This window comes from Rhineura floridana, chromosome 3 (genome assembly GCF_030035675.1).
Source record: "Rhineura floridana isolate rRhiFlo1 chromosome 3, rRhiFlo1.hap2, whole genome shotgun sequence".
NCBI lineage: Eukaryota > Metazoa > Chordata > Lepidosauria > Squamata > Rhineuridae > Rhineura > Rhineura floridana.
The window spans coordinates 137,678,953-137,702,725 of NC_084482.1; the positions used below are offsets into that span (position 1 = coordinate 137,678,953).

At 38.7% G+C, this 23,773-nt stretch overlaps 1 protein-coding gene across 1 annotated transcript in view; it reads left to right on the top strand.

The window, feature by feature from the left end:
* The first annotated feature begins 1,486 nt into the window (after positions 1-1,486).
* SLC6A1 (solute carrier family 6 member 1) overlaps positions 1,487-23,773 on the top strand; it is a 30,509-nt gene continuing 8,222 nt past the window's right edge. Inside the window, exons 1-10 of the mRNA XM_061621992.1 lie at positions 1,487-1,724; positions 2,553-2,684; positions 6,488-6,588; positions 9,742-9,851; positions 9,965-10,097; positions 11,150-11,284; positions 11,423-11,526; positions 13,206-13,330; positions 19,208-19,320; positions 23,118-23,249. Coding sequence (XP_061477976.1) covers positions 1,487-1,724; positions 2,553-2,684; positions 6,488-6,588; positions 9,742-9,851; positions 9,965-10,097; positions 11,150-11,284; positions 11,423-11,526; positions 13,206-13,330; positions 19,208-19,320; positions 23,118-23,249 — 1,323 coding nt within the window. The remainder of the gene's footprint in view (positions 1,725-2,552; positions 2,685-6,487; positions 6,589-9,741; positions 9,852-9,964; positions 10,098-11,149; positions 11,285-11,422; positions 11,527-13,205; positions 13,331-19,207; positions 19,321-23,117; positions 23,250-23,773) is intronic.

Sequence of the window (23,773 nt, forward strand, 5' to 3'; positions counted from 1 at the left end):
TTCAGCAGACATCAGAATTGTAGTTGGCTGTCTAATTTCAATAGGAACAGTGTTACAACATATAGATGCCACTCCACTGAAACCATTGAATCAAGTAGAAGATAAATGAATGTGTGGTAACTATAGGTCAATCTGGATGACTTCTCCAGATGTTTGCAGTGATTTGCTGGCCTATAAGGCGGTCCTTCAGGTAACCTGGTCCCAGTTTAGGGCGCTTTATAATAAGGCTGTGAACACACTAGTCACCAGAGCAAAGCTTTTCCATTAGCCGCACCTAGAGGGGGAATGGGTTGATCTGCCAATCACTTGCAAAGTCTATTGAAGCTGATTTTTTTTAAAAAAAATGCACTCAAGCTGTTTTCACCAGGTTTTACAGTTAAAAGGGTAGGGTTTGACTAGTGTTGGGTGTCCCCCCTTTCAGTAGAGAGAGGAGGAGATGCACTGGCATTAGCAGAACAGTGAGTATGTTTCTATCTTTACAGTAATATTGAATTTAGCTTGATAAAATACTACTAGCCATTACAGAGTTTCCAGTAATATGCTGATACAGATCTGTTCCAGCCAAATTCTGCACTAGCAGCAATTTCTGAGCCACCCTCAAGGGTAGCCCAATGTAGTATACATTACAGTACTCCTGTCTAGAGGTTACCAATACCTGCACCACTATGGCCAAACTATCTGTGCCCAGGAATGGCCATAGCTATCTCACCAACCAGAGCTGAAAGAAAGCAATCCTGGTCACTGAGAACACCTGTGCCTCTAGTTGTAGCAATTTATCTAGGATTACTCTCAAGCTGTGTACCTGCTCCTTCAAAAAGAGTGCAAACCTCATCAAGAACAGGCAACTGCCCTATTTCCTGAACTTGAAAACTGCTCGCCACACAGCGTCCATCTTGCCAGGATTCAATTTCATAAAATAGAGTGTTAATAGGTGCCTTGTTTTTATTATTGCTGCTTTTATTATTGCTGCAGGCATTTCTTCTGAATAAACTTTGAAAATCTGAGTCTAACTCTAAAAGATGTGTTTTGAAAAACATAGATTTGTGCATCTCTCCTTGTGCCTTATTTGTTTTGTGAATTGTTGAGTTTTCATGAAGGTCAACAGTTAAACTCCCATTCACTCCATGAAAGTCTCCCATATTTAGATAAGAAATGTCATCTCATGGCGGCTTTTGAATCACAGGCATAGTCTGAACCAAGGATAATATTCAAATTACTAGAAGGCTTTGAATCTAACTGCTTGTGATTAATGTCCATATAAGCACCAATAAAATGTCTCCTAATCTTGTTTTACAGATTAATACTGACTGCTATTACAAGGTACCTGTTAAAATCCAAACACGTTCAAGCATCATCTCTGTTGTTAATTTGACAACCCCATCAGTCTTTAGTTTGGTAGTCAACAGCCGCAAAGCTGCTGTCCACGTGGACTGGTGCTGACATTTCTCGTCCAGCTGCGAGAGCCTCTCCATCTAAACCTAGAGACATGGCAACCAATGGAACAAAAGTAGCTGATGGACAGATCTCCACAGAACTCAGTGATGCCTCAATCACCAATGATAAGCCTAAGACACTGGTAGTGAAGGTGCAGAAGAAAAAAGGAGATATTCCAGACAGAGACACTTGGAAAGGAAAATTTGACTTTCTTATGTCCTGTGTTGGTTATGCAATTGGCTTAGGGAATGTGTGGCGGTTTCCATACCTTTGTGGAAAAAATGGAGGAGGTACATATTTCAGTTTACATAATTAAATGCTAAATATTTTTGTTTAGAATCCATTACTTCCTGTTAATCTTACAAAATCAGCAGCAGAGAAGGGACACATGAGAGCAGGTTACAGTTGTTAACAAAGCTTAGAAATGCATTTTGGAAATGCACAATGCTTTTTGGTAATATTTGCTAAATAAATTTTACAACAGATGATTTCTGCAATTGCACACTAGATGCCTTGGCTACAATAAGAGGTTTCTTCACTGAAGGATGACAATCCACTTTTGGTGCTCTCTGGTATTTTTAAACATCGTTGCAGTATAGAACAAATGTGTATGCTGCAAGAAATATATGTATTTTGTGTTCCCATCTGTTGGTGAAGGGTGTCTGCTCTCATCTACTCCACTCAAAAACAATCACAGAAACTCATATACAAGCACTGTTTGTAGCATGTGACTCAAACTCATACTGCACAGTAGAAAAAGCATATGCTTAGAGATGGCATGCATACGCTTAGGGCAATGGTATCAAGGGAGACCTATCTTATAATTGCTGGAGCTAAGTGGTCTGACCCTGACAATGTCTCAGACAAAAATCAGCGGAACTGAAAAGTGCTTAACTTAGGCTTGATGATGCCCATTGTTTTAGCCCATCTTCTAAACTTAAAGAAGCTTAGCCTCTAGTAATTTTCATTAGAGATAACACTCCATAACTAGTAGAAGTAGGCAAATACTACAGATTTTAAGAGCAACACTTCTGCTGCACTTACAGGCAAATTAATGTAACTTACTTAATGAAACATGTGAATTTGATTTTAATTGTTCATTTTTTGTATCCCTTTAGGCGCATTCCTGATTCCATATTTCCTCACTTTATTTTTTGCTGGAGTTCCCCTATTTCTTTTGGAATGTTCGCTTGGCCAATACACGTCCATAGGAGGTCTTGGAGTTTGGAAGCTTGCTCCAATGTTCAAAGGTAGTATTGAATTAAATGCAATTTAATGTGTCCATTTTTTCTAGACTAGAAATTCAAAGTTATGCAAGCATATGAAACTATCCACCAAATTCATAAATGTCTGTTGTAAAAGAAATAATAAAACAACATTTAAGTACCTCTGAAACTGAGATCTCAGATGCCACGATTGAAAGAATACCCATTCCAAAGTTTAAAGAAACAAAATAAATAAGATTCTTTTTTCTTAGTTTATTTTATTATTTTTATTTATTTATTTCGATTTCTATACCGCCCACAGCCAAAAGGCTCTCAGGGCGGTGCACAGCATAGAGTAAAATACAATAAAATTACAAAGGTCAGTAAAAAGCATACATATTAAACAGTAAAACAGCCTGGTATAAATTGAAAGCTAAAAAATAAATTAAGTTAAGTTAGTTATGAACAATTACAAGAATAAGTGTTGTATTTCCATCATCACATTGCATACCACATTAGTACAATTTTCAACAGCTTCAGCCTTTCAAACTACATAATACCATCACGCTCCATACTTTAGTATATATTCACTAATAGGCAAAAAAACCCCTTGCAATTTAAGAATGTACCAAAAGCCAGCAGATATTTCAATCAAACTTTAAAAAGCAGGGAAATTGGGCAGCTATAGTGAATGCACAAGGGGAGCAGGAGACCTGACCTCCTATCTGAGATATTATACTGAGTGAGTGATGGCAACACGTGCAGTTAGCCCAAATAACCAAAACAAGGCATGTGCTGTGCTGATCTTGTTTTAGCAGGAAGGAAGCAACAATATTGAGACAGTAGATAATTGAAATAATTACTTTAAATATCTTTGATTTACTTTGCAATTTTAGTGAAGTTTCCTCTAGTAAATCATTTTCTTTTGCTTTTGTTTCTATGAATACAGAACACACTTACAGCAATGCTTGGCATAATAACAAGCACAACAACACTTGGCATAATTTACACTAAAAAAAACCCTCCAAAAACAATTGTGGAATAATGGCGCTGACTTTTCTGCAGAATAGTCTCCAGTGGACATGAGGAGTGTCTCAGTTTGCACAAGATAAAACAGTGGGAGGTGAAATATATTCTAGCAAATTTCTAGGAGTGCTCTCTGTTTTTAATTGACCATGTCCACTCTTAAGTGGAATGGTTTAAGCACAGCAGGCTGAAAGCATGTATCTTGGGCAGGCCAAGTTTGTTTTTTCCAACAGCTAGATTCGTTGCCTAAGTAGCAACATAAGTCTAATTTTACATAAAACTGCAGTTTCAGATTCAACTATTAATGCACCCCAAATAGATACAACTTTCAGTTTGAAACACAAAAGGCTGTCTTCACCATCATATGATTCTGATCAGTGAAAAGGCTTTGAAATTAATAAAAATAAATTTCACAGATTTCTAGAATGAATAATTAGAGAAATATACTTTTCTAGATTAGATTCTCTCTAGAAACAGTAGTAACACAGGAAAGAAGCAAAGTAAGAACACCAACAAACATACAAAAATTCAACTCTTCATCTTAGGAGATGCAGTCCTGATTGCAGGTGTTGCCACCAGTCACCATACGCTCAGAGGCGCATGTTACCAAATTCTTCCAAAGCTACACAGGAAGTGGATTGGACTGTGAAAGACCAACCCAAATTGTCTTTAAATTTTTTCCATTACCACAAGAGGAGCTGACTACAAGAGTAAAACCACTCTGGCCACTGGAGCTCTGTCAAGGGAATAGGAGTCTCCTAACAACTCTCAGCACCCTTCACAAACTATACTTCTCAGGATTCTTTGGCGGAAACCTGGACTGTTTAAAGTGGAATAAATATCTGGTGTGGGTGTGGCTCCCTGATTAGTCATGCCAAATAGCTGTTAGTCTGGTTTTAGAATACTAACGGTTGTTACTGAGCATGGCTGCGCTATCATAGACTCCAAAGTTAAATTTCTTAAATTAACTAAAAATCAGCCATGCATTTTTTTTTTAACTTTTAGACTGCGGAAGATGAAGGTCAGAGTATTGGGCAAGGTCAGTAATAGGATTATAGGTACTCTTTGAACATGGCTGATTTGTAATTAATTTCAACAAATTATGAGATGACTGACAAAAAAGTCCAATAGGGCTCTGGATATTTTCCCCCTCATGGTTTATACTTTGAACTCTGGATTCTCTCTGAGTGTTTTGTGTATCACCATGAAAACTTAGAGGATTGTTAAGCAAGCATTTCTGAGTTCAGGACTAGAAGTTTTGTAAGATTTTGTTTTGAAATCAGCTTATGGAAACAGCAGAATGGCATGGGAGGTATGTCAGTTTAACCTGGCGGAATGTGAAAAATCCATGCTGGCTATAGTATACAGCCACTCTTGTGGCTATATAATTCCCTTTGATCAATGTATTATTTCTTATAAGATCTGATCAAAGACATCTCTGCATGTCTGTTGATGAGTAGCTGCAGCTTGTCACTGTCTAGGTACAATTTTTACATCTTATCTCTCCAGCAAACACCATGTTGTTAAAATGTTTTGAAGGCACTGTTTCCTCTCCTTCTTTTCTGGATCTGGCCAGATTTGTGGAGTGATAGCATGATCTCCTGAAACAAGGGAGAACTGATCCTTTCCTCAGGGATACCTATTAATTTCAGATGAAGAAACCACCCCCTGAATTCTAGTTAGGCTTAATAATCATAGAATTGGTTACAGATAAAGTTGGTTGAAATTTACTCCTATTGAAATCAAGTTAAAACTTGGTTCCATTAAGTTCAGCTAAGTCTTACTCAGGGTAAACCCATTGAAATTAAAGAACCTAGAGTGGTTTACAACAGATGCTACTGGAGGTCGCTGATTCATAGGGTCGCCATAAGTCATAATCGACTTGAAGGCACATAACACACACACACAAGTTAGTCATATCTGTTAACTTCAGTGTGTCTACTCTGAGTAGGACTAGTATTGAACACTGCCTAAGTTCAGCTAACTTAGTTTGCATTCAACTAATTATTTATTTATTTATTTATTGACATTTATATGGCACTTCTAATGTTTAAAGTACTTTACAATTTTGTCTTCTACATTTGTACAAGAAACCAGAGGAAATGTGTGTGTGTGTGTGTGTGTGTGTGTGTGAGAGAGAGAGAGAGAGAGAGAGAGAGAGAGAGGAATAACCAGGTAGTCTTGGAAAGTCTTGTCTATCTGAGCAGGAATTTAAACCCACTCTTGGGTCTCCATTCTTTATCTTCTTTCTTTCCATATAGATCCCTTGAATATTTTCAATGTTGCAATGTGTTATTGTCATCATCTGTTTCACTGTATGTTATTTTCCAGCTGTAGAATGGCTAAGCGTTCATTTGGCAACTAAAGCTATTTCATTTGGCAACAGAAGACCAGTATCTAAAGATGCACCCACTTTCTGTTGTCTAACAACCTGAATTTGCTGGCTTCTAATGAACACAGCCACCCTTCTTGTGATTTCTGTCCCCCCCTTCCTATAGTTGTTCCCTGCCCATAAAAAATGGGCTATCTAACTTAACAGAAGCATAAACAGAAGGTGCAGTTTCACACACCACTATGCAACCCTCATTAAGGTTTCAAACTCTTAACTCAAAACTACAGCTCATTCGGACATTACTCTGTCATGAATGGTCATGATCATGATTATCATCTTAGTATAAATGTAAGAAAACACAGCAATTCTATCTCATTTGAGGTTAAACTCTTCTAAATGTTACTGTTTTACTAATGTTTATATTCCAAAGCTCTGCTGCTAAGAACATGAGTCATCTTAACACGTTGGTTTTGTTTTTTCCTCCTGACAGGTGTGGGACTAGCTGCTGCTGTCCTGTCCTTCTGGCTTAATATTTATTACATTGTTATTATTTCCTGGGCTATATATTACTTATATAACTCTTTCACCACAGTAAGTGATCTTTCTTCTCTTGTTTTAAAAACCCTCATTACAGTTCAGTGTGATAAGCTGAACTAATTTTTTGAAAATGTCGTGGTATGTATTCATTTATAAGGTCAGCTCCAGTTGTTATATTCTGTCTGAGTTCACTAGTCTTGACTATAATAGCCAGTCTATTCTGTTGTCTACAGTGGGTCTGGCCAGATCCAATTGGTTGTTAGTATTCTCCAAATATCACCATAGAAAATATTGTTTCTAGCAGTGGCCTGTAGGTGTTAGGAAAACTCTTGTAGAAAAGTAACATCTAAACATAACAAAAATTTGGAAATGGAAAAAAACCCAGAATGATTATTGAAGTGTATAATGTTATATCATATTGCACTTGTGGCAACAATGTTTCACCATGACTAGCATAATTGGCAACCTAGAAGGGAGAAAAGAGACAGAGATTGGTGTAGGATGGCAAGATGCAAAAGAAAATAGGACTCATCTTTGTATGATAAGTTGCATAGTCTGAAATTCCCCCTTCTACCAACTATTAAAGATCCAGCAGCAGTCTTTTTCTCTTTTTCACCAGGCTACCCTAGGCAGGTGGACGAAAAATGATTTAACTGCTCCTGCCTCCTTTTCTAACAATACTAAAACCTGGGACGTTATAATGCTGACATATATATAGATATAGAGAGACCACGATGCATCTATAATTACCAATTGGGCCATGATTTGCACAAATCATAGGTTCACTTTAATTTGACCTATTAAAGCTGGGGACACTAGATAGTCAATTCCAGAATAAGAATTTTGTAATAACAAGTAAAAGGTGTAGTCTCATTCTCTGCTGTTCAAATATCTCCAGGATTCCGTCCTCTGTTAATTTGTGAAAACTCTTATGGAGGTTTCCAATGAAATTATTTCCCAGTTGTCTATCTAAACGTGAATTTATACCCCTAATATAAGATCACCCACAGCAAAATTTTCAAACTGCTCAGACAATATTTTGTAAATCCTGCCCTGAGAATTGTGTGGCCCATAAATTCAAACCAAAGTGAGTTGTCTTTCAAACACCATTCTCTCAACCATTACATATCTGCCTGCTTTACCCTGCCTGATGTCTTGGCATATAAATGATGTAGCTTTCACTAACTGCAATTCAAACTATGCATTAGTTTTTATTTTCATTTCATTTAAGGAAAACATTACCCAAGGAGCCACCACTCATCATATGCTCACAGGCACATATTGCCCAATTCTTCCAAGCTACAGAAGAAGTGGATTGGACTGTGAAAGATCAACCCAAATTGTGTTTGCATTTTTATAGATTTGTAGGGTGGTACAATATCTCAAAGAGGAGGTCAGGTCTCCTGCTGCCCTAGTGCATTCACTATAGCTGCCCAATTTCCCCTCTTTTTAAAAATTTGATAGAAATAGCAGTTTGCTATGGAAAATGGAAATGGACTGCCTTCAAGTCGATCCCGACTTATGACTACCCTACAAATAGGGTTTTCATTGTAAGTGGTATTCAGAGGGGGTTTACCATTGCCTCCCTCTGAGGCTCGTCCTCCCCAGCTGGCTAGGGTCTGCTCAGCTTGCCACAGCTGCACAAGCCGGCCCCTTCCTTGTCCGCAACTGCCAGCTGGGGGGCAACTGGGCTCCTTGGGACTTTGCAGCTTGCCCACGGCTGCACAGGTGGCAGGGCATGTAACCCCTGAGCCACTCACTGTGGGGGTGATCTTTAGCTGGCCCTTTACACCCAGGAGATACGAGCGGGGATTTAAACTCACAGACTCTGGACTACCAGCCAGGCTCTCCTCCCCACTATGCTATCTTCAACCGCAAGGGGTTTTTTTGCCTATTAGTGAATTTCTCTGTTGTTTAATCTGGGAGGTAAGAAATGGGATTTTGCAAGTTTGCTGAGAATGGATTTATCATTTGCATGCCTGTTCAGTTCAGTGGGTTTTACTCCTATGCAATCATGCTTAGGATATGTGAAACTGACCATAAGGGAGGAAGAGAAAAGGGGGGCAGGTTTGATAATTTGCATGCTTATTGAGTTCAATGGGATTTACTCCCATGCAATCATGCTTAGAATAGGTGAAAGGAGGGCTGGAATGGGGAGGTGAGGAGGAGGGGAGAGCAGAAGAGAAGGGAGAGGAGAAGGGGGAAAAGGGGAGAGGAGGGGATAGGAGAGAGGAAGAGGGGAGGGCAGGTTTGATCATTTGAATTCTTATTGAGTTCAAGCGGATTTGTAATTATGGTGGGGGAGGTCAGAATTCTCTGGGAAGAGGGGCTGACTGTTAAACCATCCTGGCCACTGAGCTCTGTCAGGGGAATAGGAGTCTCCTAACAACTCTCAGCACCCTTCACAAATTACACTTCCCAGTCTCCTTCTTTGTGAGACACCATGGCTGTTTAAAGTGGAAAAAATGTCTGCTGTGGGTGTGGCCCCCTGATTAGCTAAGCCAAACAACTGTGAGTCTGCGTTTTAGAACACTGACAGTTGGTTCTTCTTACCAAGCATACCTGCGCTATCATAAGACTCCAGTGTTAATTTTCTTAAATTAATTAAAAATCAGCCAGGCATTTTAAACTGCAGAAGATGAAGGTCAGAGAATGGGGCAAGGTCAGTAATAGGATTACAGGTACTTTGTGAAGATGGCTGATTTTTAATTAGTTTCAGCAGATTATGAGACTACTGACAGAAAAAGTCCAACAGGGCTCTGGATATTTTTTTCTCTTGTTTTAGACTTTGAACTCTGGATTCTTTCTGAGTGTTTTGTGTATTGTCATGAAAACCTAGATGGTTGTTACACAAGCATTTCTGAGTTCAGGACTATATGTTTTGTAAGATTTTGTTTTGAAATGAATTTATGGGAAGCAGAATGGCATGGGGGTATTTTCAATGTAACATGGCAGAATGTGAAAAATCCATGCTGGCTATAGTATATAGCCACTCTTGTGGTTGTACAATAAACAAGTCCAATTTATAGCAGACATGAACCCTGAGGAAGATTAATGCGCTGAAAAATTGAAACCAGATTAGTTTTCACACTGACTATTATTTCTAGAAACGCAGGATATACCTGAGGTTATGATGACTTTTTAAAATGTTGATTTTTTCCCCCGTCTATCCTCATCCCTCCTCGTCCTCCCTTCCTTTTTAATTAGACTCTTCCATGGAGCCACTGTGATAACCCCTGGAACACTGACCACTGTTTCTCAAATTACAGTATAACAAATACTACCAACATGACAAGTGCTGTTTTGGAATTCTGGGAGTAAGCTGAAAACATCTTTTTCTCATTCCCGTGAATATGTGTAGTTAATCTCTTACTATATATGCACAGCCAGTTAAATTAGAGAAGTTTATACATTTCCTCTTTGATTTTAGACGCAATATGCACCAAATGTCAGATGGATTGGAAAAACCAGGCCCGATCCGTTGGCCATTAGCAATTACTCTAGCAATTGCCTGGATTTTAGTGTATTTCTGCATCTGGAAGGGGGTAGGCTGGACAGGAAAGGTAAGAGTACGTTCTGAAAACCTATACATGGTACTCTGAATCAGCACGGTATTTTAAAGATTTATTTATCAAGATAGACTAGTCTTGCTGGTGCATCCTTCCATGAGGTATACTATATACTATAAATGCTGGTGTCTTTTTAACCCCTTTGGATACCTCTATACCCCGAGGCATAGCAGAGCTAGTCTGTTGCAGCCAAACCCACAAAGAGTCTTCTGGCACCATAAATACTATCAAATTTTATTATGTCGTATGTTTTTATGGGCTTGAATAAAATGTGTCAGATTTTAAGATGCCACAAGATACTTTGTTGTTTTTTACTGTAAATTATATTGAAATCCTATCCATTTTGTACAAATTGAACTTTTAATTATTTGGGTGATATTATTATGAAAGTAGGCTTTTAAAAGTGATTAAGAGCAGAATTGAGATTGAAGGGACAAGCAGTACATGAGAGAACAGATTATAGAGCTGTTTAGTAAGTAGTGAATTCTGCAAGCCTGAGCTTAACATGGCAAGAAGAAAGAGCAGAATACTGTACTATTACATCTATCTAGGGGTCTTTTTGAGCCTGAGGGCCACATTCCCTTATTAGCAAACTTGGGAGCCACACACCAGTGGTGGGTGAGACTAGAGGCAAAAGTGGCCAGAGCAATCAATGGGAAATTGACCTTTGCTCAGTAAGCTAATTTCTACACACACACTTGCACACCCCCTCCATCCCCCATCTAGCAAAGCAAGAAATATTGTCAGAATTCAAGGACACAGTCCAGCCTGGCAAAAACACTAAAGGGATGCAAAGCAGGGCTGGTATAAGGTGTGGCTGGGGAGTGGGTATGGCCTGGGGAGAGCCCCAAGAGCCAAACAGAGAGGCCTTGAGGGCTTCATTTAGCCCCCAGGCCTGAGGTTACCAATCTCTAGTATCAGATTTCAGATTTGTACATCATCACTGCATTTCTTTCCCACTGTATTCCTTATGCCCAATGTTAAACTCGGAGAGATCTCAACATGGTAATTGTTTCTAATACTATGCATTTAATTCTTTTTATCAGGTAGTATACTTCTCTGCCACATATCCATATGTCATGTTGCTCATCTTGTTCTTCCGTGGAGTTACATTACCTGGAGCAAAAGAAGGCATTTTATTCTATGTAACTCCTAAATTTGAGAAGCTCTCTGACTCTGAGGTAAGCATTCAGGCTTTTAACTGAATAATCATATTATTAGCAATATTACTCTTATTGGCACTATGTATTCATTATGCATTTATTGCTTATTATCACCTATTTGAAACTGTATATAATCCACCAATCATAATCTTATAGGTATGGCTGGATGCTGCCACACAGATCTTTTTCTCCTATGGTTTGGGTCTTGGCTCATTGATTGCTCTTGGAAGTTACAACCCTTTCAACAACAATGTTTACAGGTAAAGCAGGTACTATTCTTTACAAGGCTCCCTACAAGCTTGATACAATTCACAGCGCACAAACAGAAGCCCTCAGAAGCCCAAAGGAAATTATTTTGTCCACTTGTCTAAAGGCAGAGCTTGGAAAAGTTACTTTTTTGAACTACAACTCCCATCAGCCCCAGCTAGCATGGCCACTGGATTGGGCTGATGGGAGTTGTAGTTCAAAAAAGTAACTTTTCCAAGCTCTGTCTAAAGGGCATGTAGGATTGACTGGACTGCTTCCATGCTAGAGTGACAGATGTATTGTTCGAGGCGAGGTACTGATGAGATGCAAAGCGGACACCATCATTCCTTCTTAATACTTCACTTGGATGATCTGGTGCCTATCAGTTTTGCAGCAAAATGAGACCGCTCAAAAATATAGTAGTAGATTCTACATTTTTTTAAAAAAAAATCACAACAAAGGCTTGCATTCACTGGCTTTTACCAAGATCTGCAGAATGTTGAAGGTTTCAGCTGGGGGTGCGGACAAATACGGAGGACAAATTTCTTCTTGAGACCCTAAACTGTCCTCCATATTTGTCCCACCCCCAACTGAAAGCTTCAACATTCTGCAAATTGGTCTGCTTCTGCTCCTCATCTTATAGTATGCAAGTGAAGGACATGCAGGGAAGTATGTCACAAGGTTAAAAATACTTTCCTCCTGCACTAAATGTAAGATGTTTTATGAGGAAGGAAAGGAAAAATGATAACTTTGACCTTAGTTTCCACACACCTCCCTCTCTGCAATCCCTTCCTTCAAGCTATATAGCTATAAAGCATTCTGGTTGGATCTGGCAACTTTTAGCATATAGCATAGCAGGGGAAGCTTTCAGGAGATTAAGAAAGATTAAATTATCCCTTTTCCATCATCCTGAAACCTTCCCTTCTTCCTGGGAGTCATGAACAGCCATGCAAGAATAGCTGGAACTCTGAACAGGAGCAATATTCTTAGGAGCTATGAATTCACTGCAATATTTTGTTGCAGATCCCCACTTGTAATGTCAGCCATGACCCTCCATACAAGCTCCTGAGACTCAGAATGTCTAGGAAAGCAAGGTTGCTTTTGGATACATCAATACAATGGTTATTCCTTGGTGAGATTCATTCAGCCACCACACATCAATGTGATGTGAACTGGGTACTTTCCCATACTGAACAGATACAACTCTTAATAAGGACAGACCAAGGAATAAGTTGTTTTTCACATGGAGAACAGCTAACTATAGTACACTGATTTTTTTTAAAAAAAAGTTTATTTTAAATATACAATCCTGTGTCTTTAAGCATTAAACAATCTGCCATGTCAACAGAACAGCTATTAAAAACCTGACTTAGTACAGTTACTATCCTCTTTCCTTTCTTTCTTTCTTTCTTTCTTTCTTTCTTTCTTTCTTTCTTTCTTTCTTTCTTTCTTTCTTTCTTTCTTTCTTTCTTTCTTTCTTTCCTTCCTTCCTTCTTTCCTTCCTTCCTTCTTTCTTTCTTTCTTTCTTTCTTTCTTTCTTTCTTTCTTTCTTTCTTTCTTTCTTTCTTTCTTTCTTTCTTTCTTTCTTTCTTTCTTTCTTTCTTACTTACTTACTTACTTACTTACTTACTTACTTACTTACTTACTTACTTACTTTCTTACTTACTTACTTACTTACTTACTTATCTTTCAGGGATTCCATCATAGTGTGCTGCATAAACTCTTGCACCAGCATGTTTGCCGGTTTTGTTATCTTCTCCATTGTTGGATTCATGGCTCATGTCACCAAACGTCCTATTGAAGAAGTTGCAAAATCAGGTGTGCTACCTCTTAACAGTTGCATCCTATTATTTTTTCAGAAGCTGAAAGGCAATTAACTCTTTCTGAACATTGTGAGAGTCACCTAATCTCTCACTATTCGGCTGTCTTCTATAAATGATATGACTTAGTCCTATGATTTGGGAAGGCCAAAGAGGGCAGACCTATTGCCCTCTACCGCACCAATTCTACCACACCAGCAGCAATTGGTCTGGATATGTTTAGGAAGTCTTTGACATGGACATCAATGATACTTCTGTTTTTGTTCTTAAACCACTCTAATTTTTCTATAATAATGTCCTGTGCCATTGTAGGTCTATTTGTCTATCTCTTTCCCTTCTGTTCCTGAATTGCTTTACTAGTGCAAGCAAAAGAAACATTGAAAGTTGACATGGAGGGAGATAATAGTCTATGATTGGGGAAACTGCACTTAGGAGAACACTCCCAAATGTTCATTCTCCAAAGTCTGGAGAACTTGGTTGACAGATCATTAAGATGGTCAAATAGAGAGGGGCTTCAGGAAGAAGTGGAGGAGGCAGGAGCCTGAGGCCAGGGTACAGAAGAAGGAAAGCAGAAGGAGGGAAGAGTCTCAATGGATGGAGAGAGGAGGAGCAGGGGCAGAGAGAAAGGAAGGTAAAGATAGTACAACTGGGAAGAAGAACTACACCACCTCTTTATGGATACATTTTCTGTCATTGGGAGGCTGGCCGCTTTCACAAGGGAGAGGAGAATTCTAATTTATTTTCTGGGTCTGGGGGGCTGCCTATTATAAGAGCAGCAGTGGATTTTCTCCTTTATCTTTATTTAAATAAAACAAAGCTTTGCTGCAACATCAAGCAATAGCAGTGGAGCTGCAGTTGGCAACCAGCCACATTGTATGGCATGGAAATCACAAGTGGCAGCAATGTGTCTTCTGTTTAAAGAAAAAATGGAGAATACCCTCTGCCACCTCTCATCATAATGCATAGCCCCCCGACACAAATAATACATAACCCCTCTGAAAATACTGCGATTAAATGGCAGCCCTTTCGCCCCACCCACTTCCCCAAATTACTGGAAAAGTCTGGTCAAATATTTCTGCCTATATCTCTAACATGTTCACATGCATTCCCATCAAGTGGAAATCTCCCTAGTTATTTATTTTTTAAATGTCCTGACCCAAGGCAATTTGCCAAAGTGAGAACTTAGAAAGCCAATTTGGCAAAACTGTATATTATATACAAATACTAACATTTAAAAGAATGTGCCATCTACTTAGAGAGCAATTCTCAGTGGCCTCTATAGTGAGCCTTACTTTCGTCAATTACTTTTTAGCAATGGCTTCTTAAACAATAATGCTGATAAAATGGGGAGATAGAATGATTCTTAGTTCCATATACTGTATCATTAAAAGTACTTTGTCAGTACTTGACCAATGGTATCACAAATATTTTGCATTAGATGTACATCTGTACAGTATGTGTGATAATTTTCATTTTGACCACATATTGCTGTATTATAAAGAGCTCCACAGAATCATGTTTGTTTTAGAAAAGTAACCAAAAAAAATCTTGACTGGCAGGATTTAACTGCATATCGGTGTCACTGTCAACAAAATATAGATCAATGTAATTCAGCAATTTATCAGTGAATTGATTAAAAAGTGGATAAAGCAAATAACATAATTATATTATCCTAGGCAGAGCAGTTGTAGGCAAATAGCTCAGTGATGGAGGACAAGCATGTAAGATCCTCGATTCAGTTCTTGCACTTCCAATGAAAGGCAGTGCTGGTTGGTGCCTACTATTTATTATTATTATTGTTTATTAAATTTCTATCCCAGAAGGATCCCAGGACAGCAAACAAGGGACAAAACTCTAATAAAATATCTCAAAAAAAATTTTTTTAAAAAAGTTTAAAAACATCTTTAAACAATTTATGTAAAATATTTCTATCCCGCCCTTCTACCCTAAAATATGGCACTCAGGGCGGCTCACAATAAAATCATACACAATAAAAACACAAAAACATTAAAATAGATAAAAATACATAAAATACAGTTAAGAAATCTAGGAGAGTGATATTAAAAGGGGGCTAAAGATGTAAAACTCTAAAGAGGGGAAATAAATTCAGTTTCAGGCTATACCTTCAGTCCCAATTAACACAGACCCAGACCAGGGTAAGGTCTCTACTTAAAAGCTTGTTGAAAGAGGAAAGTCTTCAGTAGGCACTGAAAAGGTAACAGAGATGGCACCTGTCCAATACTTAGGGGGAGTGAATTCCAAAGGGTAGGTGCCACTACACTAAAGGTCCACTTCCTATGTTGTGCGGAATGGACCCCCTGATGAAATGGTATCTGTAGGAGACCATCACTAGCACAGTGCATTGATCAACTGGATATATAAGACCTGGTGGGGCATGCAAAGATACAGTAGACGCTTAAGCATTACTGTTGTACAAGCAGCACATAACTAAACTGAAAAATGTCTTACTCTGGTTCAGAAGGGTCCCTGCTGTCACCATTTCTAGTGTGCACTCACACCACAATAACTGTTCATTACTCAGAGGTAAGCCCTCACTGAATTCCATGGGGATTGTTCCCTGGTATGTATATACAGGATATTAGTCTGAATGGTGCCACACAGGACTGTTTAGAAGGAACAACATACATTTCTAGATCTATGGGAAAATATTACCCATCAACACCAGCTTAGTCATTTCTACATCTTTCCAAAATGTGAAATAAATTGCAGGAAAATTCAGTGGACTTAGATCTGGGAGACCAGGGTTAAAATCACCACTCATTTGTGAAACTCACTGTGTGACCTAGGGCCAGTTACTGGCTGTCAGGCTAATCTACCCCACAGGGTTGTTGTGAGGATAACATGGAGGAAAGGAGACCTATGAATGCTACCTGGAGCTCCTTGGAAGAAAGGTGGAGTGGATATAAATGTAATACTGATAAATAAGGAGTAATCAAAATAAAAAGAAATCTATTTCCAGCCTGCTTGTCCCTGGTTTTGAATTGGGGGAGGGGTGGGAGTGCAGGTCTGTAATCTTCATCTTTATTGTTTGTGGTCATTGACCAGTGATACAGATACAAATATTTAAACACAGAAAGGCAGAAGAATTACATATAAACAAGTAAACAAGTTAAATTATATAACTCGTATATGAACAAACTTAAAAAAATAAAACCTGGTATGCTAAAGTTAAGATGCATTAAACATCTGTTTCCTTATAGTAAGTACATGCTAAAGCGATAAAGCAAAGTAGCAAAAAACTTTGCCACTTTAAAAGTTATTTCATTTCTCAAATCTGAGAGAAGGGAGGAGGTATAAAATGTATCAGATCAACCTGCTACATTTTTTAAAATTGGAGCAATATAAAAAGAATGAATGTCCTTATAATATGAACAGTGTAGCAGGACGTGGGTGATTGATTCAACCCTGCCAGATTGGCATCGGCAGATGCGTTGGGAATAAGAAATGCAGAAATATCTCCCCTCCAACAAGGCTGATTGTAAAGAGGTTTGTAATCATGAAGAAACCCCACCTAAAAAAAAGCCCCCATGCAGTTTCCAGAATAGGCCTCCCCTTTCCTATGAAATAAGGTGCCACAAGATAAGTCTTGTACTATCTTCAAGACTAACAAATTTATTATGATACTAGGGGCTTTGCCCCTGCACAGTCTGTGTGCCAACTCCCCCCCCATACATACATACACACACAATCTCCCAACCCCAGGACTCCCAGACACAGGTGCTCCCAAATGCGCGTGTGCACACACACAGAGGGACTCCCAAACACACACATACAAACATATCCAGAGACTCCCAGGCACCACACACACACACACACACCAGGCACTCCCAAACACATACACGGGGATTCTCAAGCACACATACACACGCAAACCTCTCCCAAAATGCCCACCCCCCGGCACCCACTGCCACCACGTTTAGGCAGCTTACAGGCCTCCCACCTGCCCAGGTTGCCATCACCGCCTCACCACAACTGCTTAACATCCTCCTGCATTATTGCTACTGCTTGTTCGTCTGCCAGCTCCCCCACACTCACCCACCTCCTGCTTTCACCTATCTACCATCTTTGCTTCACTCATTCCCTCACCTTGCCTGCCACCGCACCCTCATGCATGACAGCCTACAAAAATATAAGTTAGATAAGCTTTCATGGGCTACAAAAGATCCTCTGAGCATGTGCAGTGTAACATTTTAAATCCAGTTAACTCATTGATTTTGCTCACTTCTTGGCTTAGGCCAGTTATCAACCCAGGCTTATTTTTTATATATAGGACTGCACTGTAAACTTTACTGATGCAGCCAGAGATCTAAAAAGAATACCACAATTATTAGTCAGGCAGATCACAATCTCATAGTGTAATCTTAGCTGCCCTGGGCTCCTACTGGGAGGAAGGGTGGGATATAAATCTAATAAATAAATAGAAGTATGTCCATGGAGACTTACTCCCAGGTAAATTGGATTAGGATTGCAGCCTTAGAAAGGGGAACAAAAACTGGATTGGAACAACAATCCACCACCTCCTCCCAACTTTCCAAAGGCTCTCCTGGGCAAACAAATTTACAGGAGAGGAAGGCAGACACACCCCACTCCCAAAAAAAGCACATGAAGGCTGTGCATGCATGGAAATGGGAAATTAACTCACCTTCAGCAACCACCCCCTCCCAACAGTCCAAGTGGAAAGACAAAGGCCACCATTTCTCCCAATTGTCCTATAGTATCCCCCAGCCCATACACACCAATAAATCAAATAGCTGGAGAAATAAAAAACAGATAAATCTTTACTGTAGAAAGAGACTTACACTGCCCAGTGTTGTTTTCTCTGTAGCACTGTTTTAGTCATTCATTTATTCATTTCATTGGCGATCACTCGTAACCGAGTAAGATTGTCTTCCAAAATAAACTACTTTGTCCATAGAAAGATCCCCTTGGACAGCTACCACTAATCAGTGCAGAGAATACCGCAGGAGTGAGCAACCTCAGTCCCAGGCCAAATGTGGCCCTCCAAGACTCTCTATCACACTGTTCTTCAACCTTGGGTCCCCAGATGTTGTTGGACTACAACTCCCAACATCCTTGCCATTGGCTAAGCTGGCTGGGGTTGATGGGAGTTGTAGTACAACAACAAAATTGAAAAACAGTGCACTATCAGATCCATGAGACTCTATGGTGAAGTCCCTCCTCAGGCCACACCCCTCACTAGCCCTGCTCCATGTTCTTATCAAGTGGTTTTGCCTGGCTGGCGTGTGTTCTTGAACTGTAATAATGCCTCTTCCTTGCTGAAATGGAGGATGGGGAGATGTATGTAGAAAACTTCTGCGTGGCTGGCAACTAAGAGTGGTATCCATTGTTCTGCCCACTTTTGTCTCTGGCCCTGCCACAAGGGAATTTAGGGAAAAGTTCCCCACCCTTGCAGTACTGGTTTAGGTGGACCAGTGGTCTGACTTGATATTTAGCAACTTCTTATGTTTACATGAGACAACTTCATAATGTTGCTATAGCATAGAAAAAAGAAAATATTGTAACTGTATTGTACAAAATTTACAATAATTGTACAAAAGCATAATTATAATATTGACATTTATGTGCACATAATAAAGTTGACTTAATATATTTGTCATATGTGATTAGGATTCATTCATACTTGGTTATAATATTTGGTCTGAACACATTTATCTCTGCTCTTTCTAAGCTCCATTTCACATCTTTCACAGTTTTTCATCTTTAATGTTGTTATACTATGATATAAGATATTAAATGTATAGTAAAGATTCAGTATATTTATAATACAAAATAGGCCACTGTATTTTGAATGATTCGTAAAATTAACAATGTGTATATTTTGTTTCATTGCCAGGTCCTGGGCTAGCATTTTTAGCCTATCCAGAAGCAGTAACACAACTTCCTGTCTCACCTTTGTGGGCAGTACTGTTCTTCTCCATGCTGCTTATGCTTGGAATTGACAGTCAGGTAACAAAGATGCAGTATTGGATTCTTATTTTAAAAATGCTATTATTGATTAATTGATACAAGGCATCTTCATAAACCACAGTTTGAAGTTGACTTGTTTCCTTAAACCATACTTAAGACTAACCAGTGTGGTGGAATTCAAACATAATACTAAACTATGGTTGGTTAAAAATGGAAGTAAAAGCTTCTCATCTTCTCCTTGTAGTGGCTTCACAGGAAGAAAAGGGAAGGGAGTGCACAAGTCCAAGGCTCGTTCACATAACACTTCACTAAAGTTTAGCACTATGTCAGAATGAGGCCTATGCCAGAACTGGACCATTAGCTCTAGGCACAGTGAAAAATCTACAGTGGGTAACCATTTATTTATTAAAATTTCTTAGTGATTCTAGGGTATTTCTACAGACAATAAAACAATATAGAAAAAACAGCCAATAAGGTAACTAATAACCATAGTTAAAACAGCAACTTCAGTAATTAACAAGTATTTTCTTTTAGTGTTGTTTTAGAGTTGTTTTAGTGGCAAATGGGAGGTGAAATGGTTTTTACTGGCATTGGAATTACAAATACTCCTCTTCATATTTAATAGACTGGAGGAGAAAAGACAGCAAGCATATTAAAATAATATTTGCACCTAGACAAGCTAGAACCTCTGATTTCCAGAGAGGACAGAGTCTGAGTTGGACATGTTATCAGACGTAATATACAACTGAAATAGTGTTTTAGGAGTGAAAGATGTATCTGTGAAATTTCTCCCATAATTCACGGGCACAGGGTTCTGTTCTGAAAGCAGCAATCCTAAGTAAGACTAACCTGTTCAATTCTAGGAAGGTTAATTTCACTCAAGAGGCCAAAATGAGAGATAAAGGGAGGAAACTGAAAAGTATAAACAATATTTCTACCAATGAATATGCAAATATTATATATTCTAGAGCTTTTTTTTTTTAAAGAAATCTGCTTGAGGAAGAAAGTATGTCCAACAGAATGAAACCTGTTCATGCCAGAAAAAGTAGACTTAATATTCAGCTGCACCCAAATCAGTAAGTCACGTCAGGTGTTTATTGTAGTGCAGGAAGAGGACAAAGGACAGGACATGAAGTTCCTCTTTGTACGAAGAAGTTAAATGAGGAGGCCACACTATACTCTTGGGTCCTTAGCAATGGTAGAATTGCAATACCAATAGGGCTGTGCATTGTGGTACACATAAATTTAATTTCCTTTAAAATGTACATCTCCATCATTGGTTATAATATGGTATCCAATAAAGTGAACCTTCCTCTTGTCTTGGTTCCTATAAGTGCTTTTGGTTCATGAAAGCAGCAACATTTGCTGTTATTTTTCTTAGTCACATTGAGAACAGGATTAAAGGTTCTCCTCTCCTGAACCAATGATCACCCTTAACACTGCTGTTTCATTGTGCCAAAGTAGAATTGGCACAAGCATGCTAAATTACACATAAAAAATGTCTTGTGAGGCATCTTCCTTTAATATCTTTAATGCTATTTTTTGTTAATTTGTGAGTTTTTTTGGTGTATAAATAATTTTCAAGACAGTTTTGAGCGCAAAATAATTATGTATATTTTCTTGAAATGGGCAGCAAGCTATTATCCTATCTCATGAGATAATGCCTGGGTAGTAGCATACCTTTCTTCACTCTAACTACCATCAGGATACTGATCTTGCCAAACATTGTGAAGGTTTGACCCCCATGTCCCCCATTTATTGTTTCCTCAGAGGACACATTCCCGCTTTGGCTACATCCCTTGAGTGCCCTGGGTTCTGTTCCCCAGTGTCCTATGCAAGAAGGGAACGTACTCACCACATCATCAACATCAGTTCCATTGATCTACAGAATCCTCCCTATTAGTAGTTCAGGTACTGGGCACATTATATGGAAGTTCCCTCGAATGAGGCTGTTCTTGCCATCAACAGTGGCAGCTTCTTTACTAATGGCAGCTCAGCTACTGTCTTTGGCCCCACAACCAAGTATTCCACTTCTCCAGTGCACCTTGGGAGAAGCTTTTTGTGGGGGTGCCAGCACGTTATCAGGATACCCATATGCCAGCACCAGTGATGCCACATTACTTCCATCACAAAGTGGAGCCTCTGTGCCCTATGATGTAGTGCCTGACAAACAAGAATTTCCACAGTATTATGTCTTAAAGGTCATATTCTTGTTTGTTCTTGTTAAAGGTTGCCTTCTTATTTATACACCACTATGTTTGAAAACTTCAATTAGCATTGTACCAATAAAGCTAGAGTTGTTGCATTTTGAGTATGGAAGGCTCAACTTCATATACTGTAACAAACAGTTCAGCCATGAAATTCATTGGGTGGTCTGGAACAAGTCATAGATCTAACCTACATTTCTAGGGCAATGAGAAGATAAAATATGGAATTGTTTTAAATCCCCTTTACTCATCAAAAAAAAAACAGAGTAGAATGCAGATACCCACATACAAAATAATCAATGCCAAGAAATATGGCCCACCTTACTTTAGTTTTTCGTGAAAGTGCATACACAGTATATGAGCAATTGCAATAGCTGTTTTATAATAGGATAAAAATAAACTTAGGACTCTTTCGTTCATTCTTTCATGAAGCCTAAAGTTCTTTTATTAAAGAAAAAAATGTGAATGTACTGCCTTCAAGTCAATTCCGACTTATGGCGACCCTATGAATAGGGTTTTCACGAGGCTGAGAGGCAGTGACTGGCCCAAAGTCACCCAGTGACCTTTATGGCTATGTGGGGATTCGAACCCTGGTCTCCCCAACACCTTAACCACTACACCACACTGGCTCTCAAGAAAAGCAACATTAATAATTCATTTTGAAGAAACTGCTGTGAATTTAATATCAAATATATGAATATATTTAATCAAATATATCCTTAACTAAGTGGGGTTTTAGGCTACTGAAATTTGAGAAAAGCAGCCTGTGTGTTTTTTTTTAAACTAGATTTGTGTCTAAGGGTTTCAGGCTCCTTTTTGTACCTTCTTCAACTGCTTCATCTGTAGTTTATGAAATATTTCCACTCTACTGTCACCACGCAGATACTACTTAAATGGTCCTTGTGATATATTCTCCATAGCCCAGCTATAACATATTGAATCACTTACTATTATGTCTTCATTCTCTTCTGAGTGGCTGTCAGAAATGCGTGTCAGGCATGTAAATACTCATAACGTGATGGCAGAATGCCAGATGCTTTGTTCTTTCAACAGGGCAGCTATTACTCACCACAAAGAGGCAGCTTTCAGTTGTATTTTCAAGTTGAACAAAATACTTATTCTGTCCTTAAAAAGGAACTTAAGTATGAGCTTAAGTATGCACAGGGGTTCTGTGAGTGCATCGAAGTGCACAAGGGGTTCTAAGTCAGGCTGAGTATTTTGTTTCTAAACTGAGGTCTAGATTTTCAGCAGGAACAAGTTAGCTTAATTATAGTTAGTCCAGAGACCTGTCCCAATTCTACAAGGTGAAATGGTCATGTCTTTCCCATTTTTTATTTCTGGCATATACTGATATATTCAGAAAAGATGTCCCATAAATAACCCACCTGTGTTTTAACATGACTGCAGGATCAAAATGCAGACATTGCACCATTACTCATGAAATAACTGAACATTAGTCCTATCAAAATATATGAGAACTAGGCAACTATTCCAGCTGGACATGGACCTATTAGTCTGCACCACAATAAAAGAATTTTGAGAAAAGAAATTGGGGGAAGTTAAGATAAAGCTAGAGATTTAAAGCAATCTAATGTTGCTGGTTTGGTTTGTGTGTAATTCCACTTTCAGTTCTGTACTGTTGAAGGATTCATAACAGCTCTGGTGGATGAATTTCCAAGGTTGTTACGAAGTCGAAGAGAAATTTTCATTGCCGTTGTGTGTATCGTTTCCTATCTGATAGGACTGTCCAATATTACTCAGGTAAGTCACATATTGGGAACTACATATCTCTAATTTGTTATGGTTGGATTTTCTACTCAACAGAATTAAGAAATCAGAGTCCTTTCTGGTATGCCTATGAATTTAAGAGGATGGGCAGACAGGAGAGATTTCAACTTTTCCTAAACCTTCAAATGTCAATATCGTCTAAAGGATTTGAGATTAGCATAATGTATATGAGCATAATACCTATATTTGCAGGGGTGGTGCGAGGCTTAATGCCCCTCTTAAAACTTAAAGCTTGTTTCAGCTTAAATTGATTTACAACCACTGAAGATTCCATCTTGTTTTGCTAACTCTCTCATATCCTTAAATAGAAAAAAAAAACATAAAGTGTTGGTTATCTTCAGTATTAGCCAATGAAGTTGCTGCGCTCAGGAACAATATTTTACACAGCATGGAATGTCAATCAGTTAGTCATGCTTTACTGCAAAAGCTGAAAGCTATGGCAACATTTAAAACCAATACACAAAATGTGTATATATTTATGGTATTTTCTTTGTTCA